Genomic DNA, 17,364 nt, shown 5'->3' with positions numbered 1-17,364 from the left:
AGGTAAAAAAACAATGGGTTTTGAACCCATGTCTCAAACTTGGAATGGAACAAACTTCACCAGTAGAGCTAATGGGCGAATCACATCCTAGACTTCATTTTGACCTTCATAGGACATGGGTCTCCGTGTGGTGGGGGGCCAGCGCGGACGCCCTGCCGGCCCCCCTCAAACACGACCCTGAATATATGAACAATATTATATGAAATATCTTAACATAGAGAAAGACTAGGTATAGCCCGTGCCCGTAGGGCACGAGCATGTGTTTACGGGCACGGGCATGTGTGTTTTTCACATCATTCGATTTAAAATTGTAAAGCAATGGACGAATACCACCATGCAACTATTTCATTTCTGATTGAATAGTTTTTCTTTTACATCCGAATGAGATACATCATATAAAAAATATTTATTGCAACAAAATTCAAGCTAGGAAAAAAGGGGAAAACCACACTCTATTTCTTTCAAACCTAAGAAAACACACATTTTTACATCATTGTAAATTAATCAATCAATGTCCTACATACAAAAACGCAAAAAAACAAAAATATTTTATTTAGTATCAACACAGAACTATCTATCCCTTCCAATTCCGTGCTTTTTATTTGATCAGCTTCTTCCATTATACTTTTAAAGCTCTAGTCCAATCCTGTAAATTGATTAGAATAAACAAAGAGTAATTTTTTTTTTGAGAAAGAAATAACATTAATACAAGCAAGCTTACAATATCAGTCCTTGAAAAGTAAAAGCAATAAAGACAAAAGGAGTAAAAGGTAAAACTAATTATCCTCGAGAAGAACACTTCACGTGTTAAACGGGAAGTACATTTGCTGCCATAGTGTGCGCCCGGCTGTTTGCCTCTCTAGGGCAAAACGTCGGAACAAAGAGTAATTGTTTGTCAACTTGAAACACTTAAAAGTTTACACAGATATCTTATAGGTAAGCAACAATGCATGATATTGTAGGAGGCTGTCATGAAGAGGACAATCCATAGGAAACTCACCTAATAACTCCAAATGAGACCAAAAATGTGAGTGTCATGAATTTTAGAAATATGTCTGAACACAAGGAAGTAGAAACTTTATATACAACTATATCAGTATAAGCAGTGCAAGAATCGGGCATTCCAAGGTAATAAGCTACTTCTACAACAAATGTTTGTCAAGTTAGGCAACGACAGAACTCAGAAGAACATCAATTAAGTGCAAAATAAACAAAATTTCTATGCAGCTGAGCGAGCGAGCGAGCAAGCTAAGTTATTCACAACAAAATTCTGGTGTAACTGAGCGAGCAAGCTAGGTTATCCACAACATAGCCAACTTGTTCATAGGAAAGTTATGGTCCTGAATGTTCTTTGTTGCCCAGCTCTTGGAGATCATGTGAACGATATTCGTTCTTTGTCAAATCCACTGACCATCTGTTTAGTGTGGTTTCGTGTGTTCTCCATTTTAATGGGCTAATGAGTCGGGTCTTAGCGTTTGTAGATCTAGCAGAGGTTGTATGGCTTGGTAGTACAAGTAAGCTAGTTAAAATATCACCGGCACATACTGGTGGTCAAGCAATGTTGCCCCACCAGGCTATTTCTGAGTCCATATTACCGAAGCTATATGAATCTTCATTTCTGGCTGACACATTCCCTAAGCATTGAGTATTCATCCAGAAATGTTGCGCCACCAGGCTATTTCTGATTCGATATTGCCCAAGCTCTATGAATCTTTACTTTTGGACGACATATTGCCCAAGCTCCACTTCTTCCAATAACAAAAATCAGTTAGATAATTATTCTAAACCAAAACACACCAAATTATTTTTTTCAAAGATTAACTCATAAAAACAGAAAAGTAAATTCATAACAAACACCTGCACTATGAAATACCATAGCATGTATACTCAATGCTTAATTTCTTCAATGCATAGGAGTAGAGAAATGTGGGATCAGTTGCTCTACAATAATAATAACTTTTGCAAGTCGAAGTAACTACACTATGAAATACCATAGCATGAATACTCAATACTTAATTTCTTCAATGCATATGAGTAGAGAAATGTGGGATCAATTGCTCTGCAATAGAAATAACTTTTGCAAGTCGAAGTACCTGCGAGGAAAAAAAGTTTGCAGCCCTCCGAAAGAAGGGGAAGCAAACGGTATAAAAATTCTTGTTGTCATGATCCAGTGAAAATCCTCTGTCTATGTAGAGACTTCCGGCTTCTTATCTTTCTGCACTTTGACCATCTTCGATATTCATTAGACCTATAAAATCGACCATAGTAGTACGATTGTTTATCTCCCATCTCTTTACTCTCTATAAAGTTCTTTAGTTGATCAATAAAGTTCTTTCCGAAAATATATAGACAAAGATAACGAGTACTTTAAGATAACGAAGTATTCGAGTGGATCAACCAATTTCAACTACTCAGGCCCGACGGCTTAGACAAGATAACGAGTACTTTAAGAATCAGACGATCGCACAAATAAAACACAAAGAAAACAAGAGAGAACAGAAAGGCAAAATAAACAACAAACTTACGTCAGTATTCATAGTTACGGCTGAAATTTGTTGTGTCAACATAGTGCAGAGGCCCACTCTAGTGGTAATGGAAGCGAACCTGATCACCCCAAGAGCATACTTCAAATCTCAGCTTCAACAGTGTCTGGCAACAACATTTTTACCGGAGCTACAACATTTTCAGCAAGTAACCCCTGTATCATCACAATCAAAATTTCATTAAGATGAAATCCTTAGAAAAATATTTACTACTTATAGTCCCTCTCATCTTCATTAAACTGCCTAATTTCTATCCAACATACACAATTCAAATAACTGAACTATGTGATGTGAGGCTTATGGTTGACACAAAGATGTTCTACAATACCGATTAACCTAAAATACCGATTCTAACTCGATAAACCAAAATCATAACTGATTCATCTCATTGTCCTTATATTGAATGGACACGGAGATGTTTTATGATTGAGACTAAGAATGATGTCATTGAATCTTTAAGAAAAGGAAAATATCGAACTGATTAAGTAAAAAAACAAACAACTTAAAATAAAGAGTGAGATCTTAACATGATTCTTCCCCATCTCCTCGAATCGACACAAAGATGTTCTACAATTGAGAGAATTGAATCGTTAAGAAAATAGAATTGAGCGCAATAAAACCATTTCTTCCTCTAAAATCTAATAAATATAAAACAATGAGACAGTGATGCAGGAAAATAAACTATAGATTAGACTGTGATCCAAAAACAACCACAAAAAAAAAAAAACAAATTGAAAAATGATATCAGAACCACCCTATATCAGATTGAAGTTGGAGGCACTGAGAAGCTTGATTTTTTTATAAAAGATCTGGGGGAATGAAGATTTGGGGATAGATTCTTCAGCTATAAAGATTTGGTAACACCGAGAGACCTAAAGAGATATGAAGATTTTCATAGAAGCATGAAGATTTGATATTGAAGAAGAGATTATATTCTGCTGTTATGTTTGTAACGCCTAAAGAGATTAACGAAGAGAGGAAAAGACTGTAACGCGCGAACGGAGGGCACGCCAGACGAAGGAATTAACGCGGGGAGGGCTTAATATTTAACGGACCAGATGACGACAGTTATCATATCTGACTGTCCAGATTTGTTGATTTGGGTTACTTCTTGTGATTTAGTGGGTCAACAAATTTTGTTTTTCTAAGATTAAATGAAAAATGGAACGGACGACCGGATTTGTCTTTCGACTTGTCCAAGTCAGCAAAAAACTTTGCGTTTTATATAATAGACTAGTTATAACCCGTGCCCTAAGGCACGAGCATTGATGTCTGACAAATAAAAAAAAGTTAATAGTTTCGGGGCGATGAACACGAAACCGAAGTATGTTACATTTGCAAACAAAAAGAAATAAAAAGAACATTAACGAACACGCAAATCTGAAACAAAAGATTTAATATTAGTTAATAGCTTTTTAAACCAAAAGGTCTAAAATCGATTATTGATGTTAAAAACAACACAAAAATTTCACAGAAATTTTCAAGTCATCTAGTGGAGGTAAAAAAAATTACTTTTACAAGAGCTAATTCGAATTGTTCAAAGAATCGATGAAAAGTTATATTTTAATGAAATTTAAAGAAGAAAATCAAGAGAAAATGTATAACAAAGAAAATCCCAATAAAGAATTGCTATGAAGATAGATGTGTACCTTCCGATTTACATAATTTGTAAAATCTAGTTAAAAGATCATAACACTACCAACTACTTACTCATCTCAAAAAAATTGAGAAGTAAAATAATAAATTCAAATCGTAAAATCGGGAAAAGAATAATAATTAACTCTTCAAAAGAGATGTTCTTCAAATCTAGAAGAAACGATACATAAAGATTGAAAATAAAACTTCAAATAAATGATTTCCTCACTTGCGAAAGATTAATATAGAAAACAAAAATATCATAGAATGATAGAGAAAGAGATACATGTAGAAAGAGAGACAGAGATTTATCATTTATCATAGATTATACTTACAATTAAACATTTCAGTAAATTTATGGAGAACACACAATATCGATAAAAAAGTGATATATACTGAATTTTATGTAGTAGTCATACAGTCAAAACTTCAAAAATAAATGATTTCTTCACTTGCGAAAGATTAACATAGAAAACGAAAATAACATAGATTGATAGAGAAACAGATATAAGTAGATAGAGATAGAGATTTATCATTATTCACCAATTGTATTTACAATTAAACATTTCATTGAACTTAAGGAGAATACACAAAATAACTAATAAATATTAACAAAATTAAGAAAAACTAATATTAAATCAATAAAATTTATGTATTAAATCATACATTACTAATTAAATGTTAACAAAATTAAGAAAAACTGATACTAAATCAACTAAGAAAAACTAATTTCGAACTATTTTGTTGTCAGCAGAGATTGCTTCTACTAAGAAATCAAAAATATATATATAGAGAAAGAGAAAAAAAATATATATATATATATATAAGAAAGATTCTTTGAGAAAAATATATATAGAAAGAGGAGTGAGGAATATGATCCATTAATCTTCTTCTTTTATAACCGAAGGACAATTACTTTTGGGGAAATTATGGAGATAGAGAGGTTTTGACAGAGATATCAAGAGTTATGATTTAAGGAGATATTAGGGATTAAGATCTAAGGGCACAATTTTATAATCTAAAACACAATTAATATTTAAGGGGGGAATTTGGCCAAAACTACCTAAGAAATTATGACTTTGGTTAAAAAAAGATACATCAAAGTTTTTTAAGGCTTCACCTCCCTGGTGGCAATTATGTAATTTTCTATTTCAGTGAAAATACCAACATAACCTTAGTCTAAGAAAATATCTTGCAAACACCTTGCAATGCCTTCCAAACACTTTGCACTGCCTTGCAAACACCTTGCATGGTTTTTGCAAACACCTTAGATAACCTTGCAGAGCCTTGCAAACACTTTGCATAGCCTTGCGAACACCTTGCATGACTTTTGCAAACACCTTGCAGAGCCTTGCAAACACCTTGGACTGCCTTGCAAACACCTTGCACTGCCTTGCAAACACTTTGCAGAGCCTTGCAATGAGCTTGCAGTGCCCTGCAAACAACTTGCACAACCTTGCTATAACCTTGCAAATAGTTTGCAAATTAGTTTTTAAATTGATTTAACATTGACTTTGTTACAAATTATTATATTGGGTTATTTCCCTAATGGCCCCCAACTTTGTGACCAGCTTCCCGCCCGGCCCCCTACTTTACGAGAAATACCCATATGGCCCCCTTCCGTTATAACACCGTTACTCTCTCTCCTCTATCTCATTTTCTCTCTCTGCCATATCATCTCACCTCGCCCCGTCATCATCTTCTCCGGCAGGGTCGCCGGCCGGCCAAATTTCCTTTCTCTAGAATTTTTTTTTTTAATTTCCTCACCTCTCTCTCTCTCTCTAAAACTCCGGCGAAGGGGGTTCCCTTCGCCGGAGTTTTAGAGAGAGAGAGGTGAGGAAATAAAAAAAAAATATCTAGAGAGGAGAGAGAATTTTTTTTTTTTATTTGAAGGTCGCCGGCCGACGACTCTTGTCGGAGAAGATGATGATGTGGTGAGGTGAGATGATGTGGCAGAGAGAGAAAATGAGATAGAGGAGAGAGAGTAACGGTGTTATAATGGAAGGGGGCCATATGGGTATTTCTCGTAAAGTAGGGGGTCAGGCGGGAAGCTGGTCACAAAGTTAGGGGTCATTAGAAAAATAACCCTATTATATTTTGTCTAATAGAATGTTTGTATAAAAAAAACTAGCTAAAACCCCTCCAAAATCATAATAGTCATTTTATAAGCTCTAGCACCATCTTTTTATATTTCTTCGAAAAACTTCCAAAGCTTTCATGAAATTTTCAATTTTAACATAAGCACTTCTCATGATTGTCCAAGAACAAACATTCTCACGGACATTTCATCAAACAAATTTATAGCTATTTCAACCAACCCAAATCTTGTATAACTAACTAACATTGCATTCCAAACAATAAGATCTCTTTCAAGCATTTTATCAAACACATTTCTTGCATCAACTATACTTCCACAACTTCCATATAAATCCAACAAATAAGTTTGAACATAAACATCATAACCAACATAGCAAAAAAATTACTTCAATCCTAAAGATTGAAAACTTGAAAATTGTAGTTTTCTCTCTCTAGAATTCTTCACAAAAAAACTATCTCAAAACCTTCAAAATCATCTTCAAACAACAATTAAATAGATCCAATTACAAAAACCTAAGATATATTGATGATAAAAAAAAATCAATAAATCATTTTCGACCTTATAGAATTAACTCGAAAAAATCGTCCAATCCACCACGCTCGTTTGATTTTTCATTGGTAGAAAACAACTTCCTAATTTATTAGAAATTTGTTTTTTTGGTATTTTTCATTAGACAAAGGGTATTTCTGACCTTAAAAATGTGAGTGCCTACAAGATCGTCCTCCAAGAACATTTTGAAAAGTTATTTGGGTCCTAGCTCTTTAAAAAGATGAGATGTCTTTTTAACCAACAAAATCTGAAAATTGGACCTTCGGCCTAATTTCCTTATGGGGGGGATAATAAATTGTGAATGGTTATATAGATGGTCATTAGTATAAAATTAATTTGTCACTAATTTTATGATAGCGGTTATAATTAGGGATAAAATTTAAGGGTTGAGATATAACAAAGTTATGGAGATAATAAATTGTGAATGGTTATATAGATGGTTATTAGTATAAAATTAATTTGTCACTAATTTGAAGTAACCCTGTTGAGCCTACTTGGAATGAAATTCTGTTCCCTGTAGTTTAGCAATACGGTACTGTAATTACCTTCCTAGCTGGGAAAATGACATGTCGGACGGGACTATATGATAAAATCGTATTAAAAGGGGGTTGTTCCTGTGAGTCGATCTATCTGTTACGATTTTTATTTCTCCTATAGGGTTGTAGGAAATAATCAATAAATACAAATGGGAACAGAATTTCATGGCCAAAATTTGTATATATGTCTAGTTTACCAAGTAGGCTCAACAGGGTTACTTCAAATTTGATTCTTAAAAATGAGGATGATTGTAGTTTGAAATAACTAAAAGTGTATTGAAGATGCTTGAAATCCTTCCTCTGTTATCATCCGCTTTTGTTAGGCCTCATCTAAGTAGTTTTACCAATAACGGCATTTCACAAGTCTATTCGGCTGGGAACCACAAAGCGGTTAAACAAATTGTCGGGTTGTCTCTTCATGAAAGAACTCTTTTGGTCCGACACTGAACGATCTTAAACCCACCTGAATCTTGTTAATTTGACATCAGTCTACAAAACTTAAAGATGAATGATGTTGTTTTTACATGAATTTTACACACTTATTGTGATCCATGAATGTTATTTCATATTGTTATTATTGTTTGCCCCTTCACAAGTAGTAATAGACCATGAAGATCTTATCTAGAACGACAGGACTCGAGCTATTCTCGTGATCATTTTTTCTCAAGTTGAGCTAGACTCGTACCCTGGGGCACCTGAAACACATAGGAAACTGTAATTCCTTCTTGCACTATGATAGCGTTCATATCATGGTTCTATTGCTCAATTGTCCTTTCTGCAATCTCCCCATTGATGTCAACCAGTTAGGCCTTGAATAGTGTTATGTAAATTTAGTTCAAGTGAAACTCATTAGTAGTCAAAACAGCATAAATATAGGGTTTTGAAATTTTTGATTTCTAGGTTTTAAAAGTTTAACGGGTTTTAGGGTTTTTAGATCTGATCTTTCTGGTTAGGAATATCCTTCAACAATTTCCTTCTATTTGTTTGATGTCATAATCTTTTCCAAAAAAATTCTCTCTTTAGAAGTTTGGGTTGATGATGAAGATGAAGTAGTAGAAGAAGACCAAACTTACTTAGGGTTTATGAGGAAAGAGGGAGGTGTTAAAATAATAAATCTAATTCTAAGAGGACTTGAGTGAAAATAATAGAGAGTTGTCCCCTTAGAAACTGGTGTCCATATAAAAAAATTAATTATTTTGGTTGTCCACATAAGATAGTTGTTCATATAAGAAAAACGGTTGTCCACGTATTGGCCACCATGTTTAAACATGTATCCCTCTAACTCTCATATCTTACTTGTATGTATAAAAAGTGGATTGTTGTTTTGACCATTGGATGTTTAAACATATATTCCTCTAACTCTCATATCAATCCAATTTCACCCAATAAACTTTATTAGTTTATCACAATGTAAACCTTTGAGTGACTCCTTTTGCCCTTTCATTCTCCTCTTTTTGTTTGACCTTCTGCCTTCTTCTGGATTGGTATTTGGTAACTTGTGGGTTTTCATTAAAACTCGATTATGAACGAAGAAATGTTTTGGGAAAGTTAATATGAAGCTGCATTGACCTGAAAGCACTAAGTAGAATACTTGAAAAGGAAAGAGAAAAATTATTCCTTAGTAATTGGGAATGGGATATCCCATTCTGCAACAAAAAAGAAGTTCATATGACCACATATGATAAACGATCAATTTCGTGTATATGAGACTTTTTATCTTGTACCACATGAAGACTAGATAATTTGACACATGTAACAAACCTTTTATTGTTCCCTCCAATTTTGGTTACTTTATTTTTTTCTCCTCGGGATAGTCCAATAAGAGTTTGTGTGAACTATTTGGTGTTCTTTTTTTTTTTTTTTGTTGAAAGAAAATACATAAACTTAAGCGTCTGTTACAATATCCAAAATAAAAACAAACATAAAGGTACACAAAGTATAACAACATAAAACCGATATGAGAAATTGCACAAAATAGCTACGTTTAGTGGTGCTTCCTTCATTTTGTAGCTTATAAGCCCTACAACTCTTCAAGAGGATGATATGACAATTGGTCTTGAGAGTCCTTCCGATTAATTGAAAGATGAAGCTAGTACTTGTTCTTCTGGTTGGTTGAATGATGAAACTTTTATCTAACTTCCTGTAACATTGAAGATGGATTAAACAATCACCTACAGTTTCAAGAAGAAACATCGGTGACCGCAAGATGGAATCATACAGTTTCAAGAAGAAACATCGGTGACCGCAAGATGGAATCAAAAGATGATTCCGAGGTATCCCGCCAGTATTCTCCATGTACAGAGACCATATCCGCTTGAGTTCTACCGAGTAGAATCAGGTCAGACACCTGGTAAATGGGATCGCCGTCATAGCCCGAGTATAAATACCCTGCTAATCCGACAAACGATCGCAAATGAATTGCGACAAAGGGTGGAAGTGAAAATGTTACTGAACTTTGATAGAAAGTTAAATCAGTTTGATAACCAGATTCAAAGATAATCAACAAAAAGTGACCTGGAAGAAGAACAAAAGAAACTGCACGGCAAAGTTGGAGAATTATATTCGAAATATAGTGTCGTCCGGGGTTGAATGGAAAGTTGAGGTGTATTCTATTTGTTATTCGGCTGATCCAGAGGCCAAAGTGGCTAGCTACTATTCGATTCATGTTCCTAAACTGATTACAGTTAATGATGGATGAAACTAACATGGAAACCCGATCGAAACGATCGCAAGTAGATCGACGATATGCTAACACAATGTAACGAGGATTAGTGTTGAGGACGAAGTATGCAGAAAAAACCTTAGAGATCTGTTAAGATTGAAGAGAAATATTAAAATTAGGGGTTGTACATTGATTGAATTAGATGGAGAAAAAACTTCATTTGATGAGCTATAAGCTCGACCACTGGTAGATAAAATCTAATAATCGAGTCTCGGGATTCATATGAGTGAAAACAACAGTAAATCAGACATGCAAAGGGTGGAAAGAGGTCTGCCCTCTAAGATTGATTTAAAGATTATGAGTGATTAGAGTGATAAATACTACTTGATTATAAGAGAAAACTAAGCTACTATAGAAGGATGCAGAAAGAGTTAAACTAAAGCCTAGAAGAGACAATCACAAGAGTAATATAAAAGGAAGAGATAAGAGATCTTCCCTGTTTTCAGTGCTATGTGGATTTGCCCTCATGTAATTTTGCTTATTTCCCCTTTGATATCTTATTCCTTTGAAGTGAAACCCCTCCTGATGTAACCTAGTAAACCCTAGCAATTAGGTCAAAATTTGCAGATGCACTATGGTTAATGAGGGAAATGGTGGAGGGATATTTTTGGTGGTTAGTATGAGTTTCAGTAAAGGGAGTTGAGTGACTCCAAGTTGATTTATGAGTTGTTATGCATGTGCTTCTCCGAGAAGAGGATGGATCCGGTGACTTCGTGAAGAAAGAAATCCCTAAACCTAGTTTGGTTGGGAGATCGATTTGATTCTAAATATTAATTATAAAACCTCGTACTAGGAAGGATGAGGTATTTGGACTTGAAAACCAGTAAAGATCTATGAGATTAGAAGAAGAGTACAAAGGAGAGTATTACTTTTCTCTCCTAAAAAAAAACTCCCTCTCTCTCTCTCTCTCTCTCTCTCTCAGATATGGTGTGGTGGCACTGGCAGAGACACTAGTGTACATGCCATAATTTCTTGTTTCTAAGTTCTAAGGTTGGACTCCTTATTCCTCTCCTTTCTAAACTAAAAACTCATCAATAAATCCTAATGTATTCAGACAACTTTCTATTTGGTGTTCAGTATAAAAATGAAATGTTATAACATGTTATGTGGTTGCCCATCCATCATAAGTAGGCACCTATAATAACACTAAATCTGCATGAAGACAAGTCATCCTATCCTCATGGTTATGAGGTATCTTAGAGAACATGAAGTGTCTTGGATAGTAGGAGGTGGATAGTAGGAGGTGTTGATTCCTGGTTACTTATGAATGAAGGAAATGAGTTGGAAGATACAATTAGGAGGTGTCTTCCCATTAATGTTTCTAAGCCAACAAGGATACACCTTTAACCACCACGGTGGCACTAGATGATAGAATTTCTCTTGCCTATAAATACCTTGTATTAGCCATGTATGAGTAGTTAGTTTTAGAGAAGATCATTAATGAAACAGAGAGTTTGATACTTATACTATATTGCAAACAGCCTTTTATATCCTAACATTTATATCCTAGTTTCTCTTATAGATTAACCTATAACTTTTGGTTTCGTGTCCCACCGGGTGTGCCGCATAAGAGAGATAATCAGAACACGTTATCAGCACGATCGTTTCTATAAGCGGGTAAAGAGTTTCAGTTATAAACGAGGGATTGTCTTGAAGACCATCTGAAAATCAAAGTAAGTTGTGTTATTACATTTTAAATGTCGAATCTAACCAATATAAATTTTGCAGTTCTAGACCTTACAGGAAGGAACTATATCAATTGGGCTCTTGAAGTTGAATCTCATTTAGAGGAAAGAAATCTAAAGAAAACCATAGCAGAGGGTAATAATGAAACTTCTCAGAATCGTGCGGCTGCACTGAATTTTATCCGACACCATTTATGTGAAGACTTAAAATCGGAATATTTAAATACGAGAGACCCTCTGTTATTATGGATTGGTTTAAAGAAACGTTTTGATCATTTAAAAAGAATTATCCTTCCTAAGGCCCTAAATGACTGGCTCCACCTTAGACTACAGGATTATAAAACTGTTTCTGAGTATAGTTCTGTTCTGTTTAAAATAACGACAAAATTGGCACATTGTGGTTTTCCTGTCAGTGAAGAACAAATGTTAGAGAAAACATTTTCAACCTTTCATGCTTCTAATTGGAATTTGCAAGAACAATATAGAAACATGAATTTCAAATGTCATTCGGATTTAATTTCATGCCTTCTAGTTGCAGAACAAAATAGAGAAGTAATTATGAAAAATACAGAAGTCCGTCCAACTGGATACACTAACTTTTCCGAAACATATTCCACATCCGTCTCTACTGAAAGACGAGAAAGTAACCAAAAGGGTCGTGGTCGTGGCAACTACCACAATAAGAATTCAGAGGAACATGATCGTGGTGACGATCAAAATAAAGATAACAGAAGCGGTGGTTACCGTTCTGGAGGTCGCGGTCGTGGCTATGGTCGAGGCCGGTGGACAAATAACTCGGCTAACAGATACAAGCCGTATAATCGGCAAAATAAAGGGAAGAAGGTGGCAAATGAACCTTCTGAAATGAAGAATCAACCCTGTTTTAAATGTGGTATGACAGGGCACTGGCAGAGAACATGTAGGACTGCTAAACATCTAGTAGATCTTTATCAAGCATCCTTGAAGAAACGAAGTGCCAATGTAGAAACAAATCATATGGAAATCAATGATTCTTCATGTAACACAAGATTGGATGTATCTGACTATTTTACCAACGATGTAGAAATACATCTTACTGAAGTCAGGACCGAGTCAAAAATAACAGATTATGGCATTAATCTGAATAGAGACGCATCGGTGATGCAACCCCCCATCGAAGAAAATGATATCTATGGTAGTGAATATGAAAATCTTACTTGTAATGAGTTCGATCAATTACTCTATGATGAGTTTGACGAAATGATTGATCGAATTCATAACTCTCCTCAGTAGTGTTTTTATAATATTTCCAGTTGTTATAAGTTTTGTATTATATTAATGTTTACTTTTGAATATTGTATAGCAATGTAATATATAAAGTTTACATGTTTTCTATCAGTATCTTATGTTTATTTTTATGTTCGTTAAGGTATGAATTCTAGAAGTACATTTTTGAGAGATGATGAAGATATTTGTCTGGCAGACAGTGGAACCACGAATTCCATCTTTCGAAGTAAAAAGTACTTCTTGACTCTGAAATTGTTTAAGGCTAATGCGATTACTATCGCCGGTTCATCTAGTCTCATTGACGGCTCTGGCAGAGCAATTATAATATTACCAAGTGGTACGAAGTTAACCATTGAAGATGCCTTGTATTCGAACAGATCTTTGAAGAATCTGTTAAGTTTTAAAGACATACGTCGAAATGGTTATCACCTTGAGACTAGAGATGAAAATAATGAAGAATATTTATATATTACTTCAACTGCTTCAGGCCAGAAGCATGATCTCGAGAGATTGGCAACTCTCTCATCAGGATTATATATTACAAGGATAAAAACGGCTGAATCTTATGTTGTCATAAACCAGAAGTTTTATGATCCAAGTGTGACGACACTTTGGCATGATCGTTTGGGACACCCAGGATCTACCATGATGAATAGAATAATTCAAAATTCTCAAGGACACCCACTATAGAATCAAAAGATTCTAATAAGCAAGGATTTTACTTGTACACCTTGCTCATTGGGAAAATTAATTGTAAGACCGTCTCATACAAAAGTTCATATCGAATCTCCTAAATTTCTTGAAAGGATCCAAGGAGATATATGTGGTCCTATTCACCCACCATGTGGACCGTTTCGATATTTCATGATATTGATAGACGCCTCTGCTAGATGGTCTTATGTTAATCTTCTGACTACTCGTAATAATGCATTTGCAAGGTTGTTTGCCCAAATTATTAGATTACGAGCTCATTTTCCCGATTTTCCTATTAAATCCATACGCCTTGATGGAGCAGGCGAATTTACATCAAAGGCTTTTGATGCGTACTGTATATCAGTTGGTATTGATGTTGAACATCCTGTAGCTTATGTTCATACACAGAATGGTCTAGCAGAATCATTCATAAAACATATACAGCTGATTGCACGTCCAATGTTGATGAAAACCAAGTTGCCAGTTTCTGCATGGGGATCTGCAGTGTTACATGCTGCTTCTTTGATCCGCCTACGACCTACTGCGAATGATCAGCATTCTCCCTTACAACTTGTTTTGGGTCATCAACCAAACATAGCGCATTTGCGTATTTTTGGATGTGCGGTGCACGTGCCAATTACACCTCCTAAACGGACAAAATTCGGACCTCAACGACGTCTGGGGATATATGTTGGTTTTGATTCACCATCTATTATCAGGTATCTAGAACCTACGACAGGTAATACTTTCACTGCAAGATTTGCAGATTGTCATTTTGACGAGACAATTTTCCCACCATTAGGGGGAGAAAATTCGTCTGCAGTGAATAACAAACAAATTGAATTGTGTTGGAATACACAAAGTTTATCTCATCTTGATCCTTATACAAATCAATCTGAGCTAGAAGTAGAAAGGATAATACATTTGCAAGGCATTGCAAATAAACTACCAGATGCATTTAATGATGCAGCAAGGGTAACCGAATCATATATCCCTGCTGCTAATGCTCGTGCACGAATTAATATTCCTGAAGGACGAGGAGAAACTGCTATAGCAAATGAGTCGTCTAAGGCACGTCAGAAGCGTGGACGACCAATTGGTTCTAAAGATACTATCCCTAGAAAGAGGAAGAACCAATCACAAAATAATAGTTCTCTAGAAGAGACTATTAATGATACAACCACACTTTCTGAACAAATACCCCTTGAAGAGGGTGAAACCCTTGATGAGGCAGAGATACCGAACAATGAGGAAATCTCTATAAATTATGAATGTTCAAAAGAAGTGTGGGACCGAAATGAAACAATTGTCGATGAGGTATTCTCTTTTGCGGTGGCAACCTCAATTCTGAAAAAGAATGATGATTATGAGCCACGCTCTATTGAGGAATGTCGACAAAGACCGGATTGGTCAAAATGGAAAGATGCAATTCAGGCAGAATTAGATTCACTTAATAAGCGTAGTGTTTTTGGACCAGTGGTTCTCACACCTAAGGATGTAAACCCAGTTGGGTTCAAATGGGTTTTTGTAAGAAAACGCAATGAAAATAATGAGATCGTTCGCTATAAAGCAAGACTTGTGGCACAAGGGTTTCTACAAAAACCTGGTATAGATTATGAAGAAACATATTCTCCTGTTATGGATGCAATTACATTTAGATATTTAATCAGTCTAGCAGCTCAAGAAGAACTTGATATGCATCTACTAGATGTCGTTACTGCGTATCTATATGGCAATCTAGATACTGATATTTATATGAAAATCCCTGAAGGATTCAGATTACCGGAGGGAAAATCACGTGTCATGTATTCACTAAAACTTAATAGAGCTTTATATGGTTTAAAGCAATCAGGGCGAATGTGGTACAATCGCCTTAGTGAATACTTAACCAAGGAAGGATATATAAATGATCCTATTTGTCCATGTGTGTTCATTAAGAAATCATATACCGGATTCGCTATCATTGCAATATACGTTGATGATATAAATTTAATTGGGACAAGTGAAGATGTCTCAAAAGCCGGAGAATATTTGAAGAAAGAATTTGAGATGAAAGACCTTGGAAAAACAAAATTCTGCATTGGCTTACAAATTGAGAGAAGTATAAGTGGCATACTTGTCCATCAAAATTTATATACTGAAAAGGTTTTGAAAAGATTTCACATGGACACTGCATACCCTCTTAGCACTCCAATGGTTGTAAGATCTTTAGATACTGAAAAAGATCTTTATCGTCCTAAAGAAGATAATGAAGCACTACTTGGTCCTGAAGTACCATATTTAAGTGCAATCGGTGCTTTATTATATTTGGCTCAATGTACTAGGCCTGACATTGCTTTTGCAGTAAACCTATTAGCTAGGTTCAGCTCAGCACCAACAAAAAGACATTGGATGGGTGTGAAACAAATTCTTCGATATCTTCGAGGAACAACTGATTTGGGATTATTTTATTCAAAAAATTCATCCAATGATTCACAAGTAATAGGATACACTGATGCAGGATATCTCTCGGATCCACATAAAGGAGTTTCACAAACAGGTTATGTTTTCACTAGTGGTGGTACAGCTTTCTCATGGAGATCAAGTAAGCAAAGTATGCCCGCTACATCTTCTAACCACTCAGAAATTATTGCTCTTCATGAAGCTACTAGAGAATGTGTATGGCTCAGGTCTATTATTAATCATATTAGGATTTCATGTGATCTTTCCGGAATTACAAAGTCACCTACCATTATATATGAAGACAATGCGGCTTGCATTGCTCAAATCAAAGAAGGATATATTAAGGGTGACAGAACAAAACACATTTCACCTAAGTTATTTTTCTCGCACCATCTACAGAAGAATGAGGAAATTGATATTCAGAAGATACAATCATGTGAGAATTATGCCGACTTGTTTACCAAGTCTTTACCAACTGCAACATTCAAAAAACTAGTACAAGGCATCGGAATGCGAAACTTGAATAATCTGATGATGTAAAACTACATAATTCCACGATATGGTATTCATCAGGAGAACAATATCATGTGAAGTTTTCAGCCTCACTTATATTGGATCTACGTTCTGTACTCTTTTTCCTTCGTCCAGTTTTTATCCCAATGGGTTTTTCTGGTAAGGTTTTAACGAGGCAGTATTTGTGTATCCAGCGATATTCAGAAATTCTATGATGGTCATCCAAGGGGGAGTGTTATAACATGTTATGTGGTTGCCCATCCATCATAAGTAGGCACCTATAATAACACTAAATCTGCATGAAGACAAGTCATCCTATCCTCGTGGTTATGAGGTATCTTAGAGAACATGAAGTGTCTTGGATAGTAGGAGGTGGATAGTAGGAGGTGTTGATTCCTGGTTACTTATGAATGAAGGAAATGAGTTGGAAGATACAATTAGGAGGTGTCTTCCCATTAATGTTTCTAAGCCAACAAGGATACACCTTTAACCACCACGGTGGCATTAGATGATAGAATTTCTCTTGCCTATAAATACCTTGTATTAGCCATGTATGAGTAGTTAGTTTTAGAGAAGATCATTAATGAAACAGAGAGTTTGATACTTATACTATATTGCAAACAGCCTTTTATATCCTAACATTTATATCCTAGTTTCTCTTATAGATTAACCTATAACTTTT

General features: G+C 35.2%; 1 protein-coding gene and 1 long non-coding RNA gene across 4 annotated transcripts; one reads left to right on the top strand and one right to left on the bottom strand.

Moving 5' to 3' along the window:
- Positions 1 to 348: 348 nt before the first annotated feature.
- LOC147551112 (uncharacterized) lies at positions 349 to 3,559 on the bottom strand. Of its 3 annotated transcripts, none has more exons than XR_015237118.1 (5): positions 3,298 to 3,559; positions 3,071 to 3,110; positions 2,526 to 2,698; positions 2,094 to 2,248; positions 1,018 to 1,748 (listed from the first exon to the last, which is right to left on the bottom strand). It is a non-coding gene; the product is annotated as an uncharacterized LOC147551112 (long non-coding RNA). The 3 variants fall into 3 exon arrangements; XR_015237119.1 differs by having other exon boundaries at positions 1,018 to 1,745; XR_015237120.1 differs by lacking the exon at positions 2,094 to 2,248 and having other exon boundaries at positions 349 to 1,745.
- Positions 3,560 to 11,780: 8,221 nt separating this feature from the next.
- Positions 11,781 to 13,040, top strand: LOC147551111 (uncharacterized). Its single transcript, XM_086668527.1, has one exon. It carries the CDS (start codon positions 11,781 to 11,783, stop codon positions 13,038 to 13,040), a length of 1,260 nt encoding a protein of 419 aa, XP_086524653.1.
- The last annotated feature ends 4,324 nt before the right edge of the window (positions 13,041 to 17,364 follow it).

Source organism: Eschscholzia californica, unplaced genomic scaffold (genome assembly GCF_041429995.1).
Source record: "Eschscholzia californica isolate CP2 unplaced genomic scaffold, dmEscCali1.0.p SCAF_3, whole genome shotgun sequence".
Taxonomy (NCBI): domain Eukaryota; kingdom Viridiplantae; phylum Streptophyta; class Magnoliopsida; order Ranunculales; family Papaveraceae; genus Eschscholzia; species Eschscholzia californica.
Note: the sequence above shows the minus strand (reverse complement) of the source record. Positions and strands in the feature narration are given on the sequence as shown.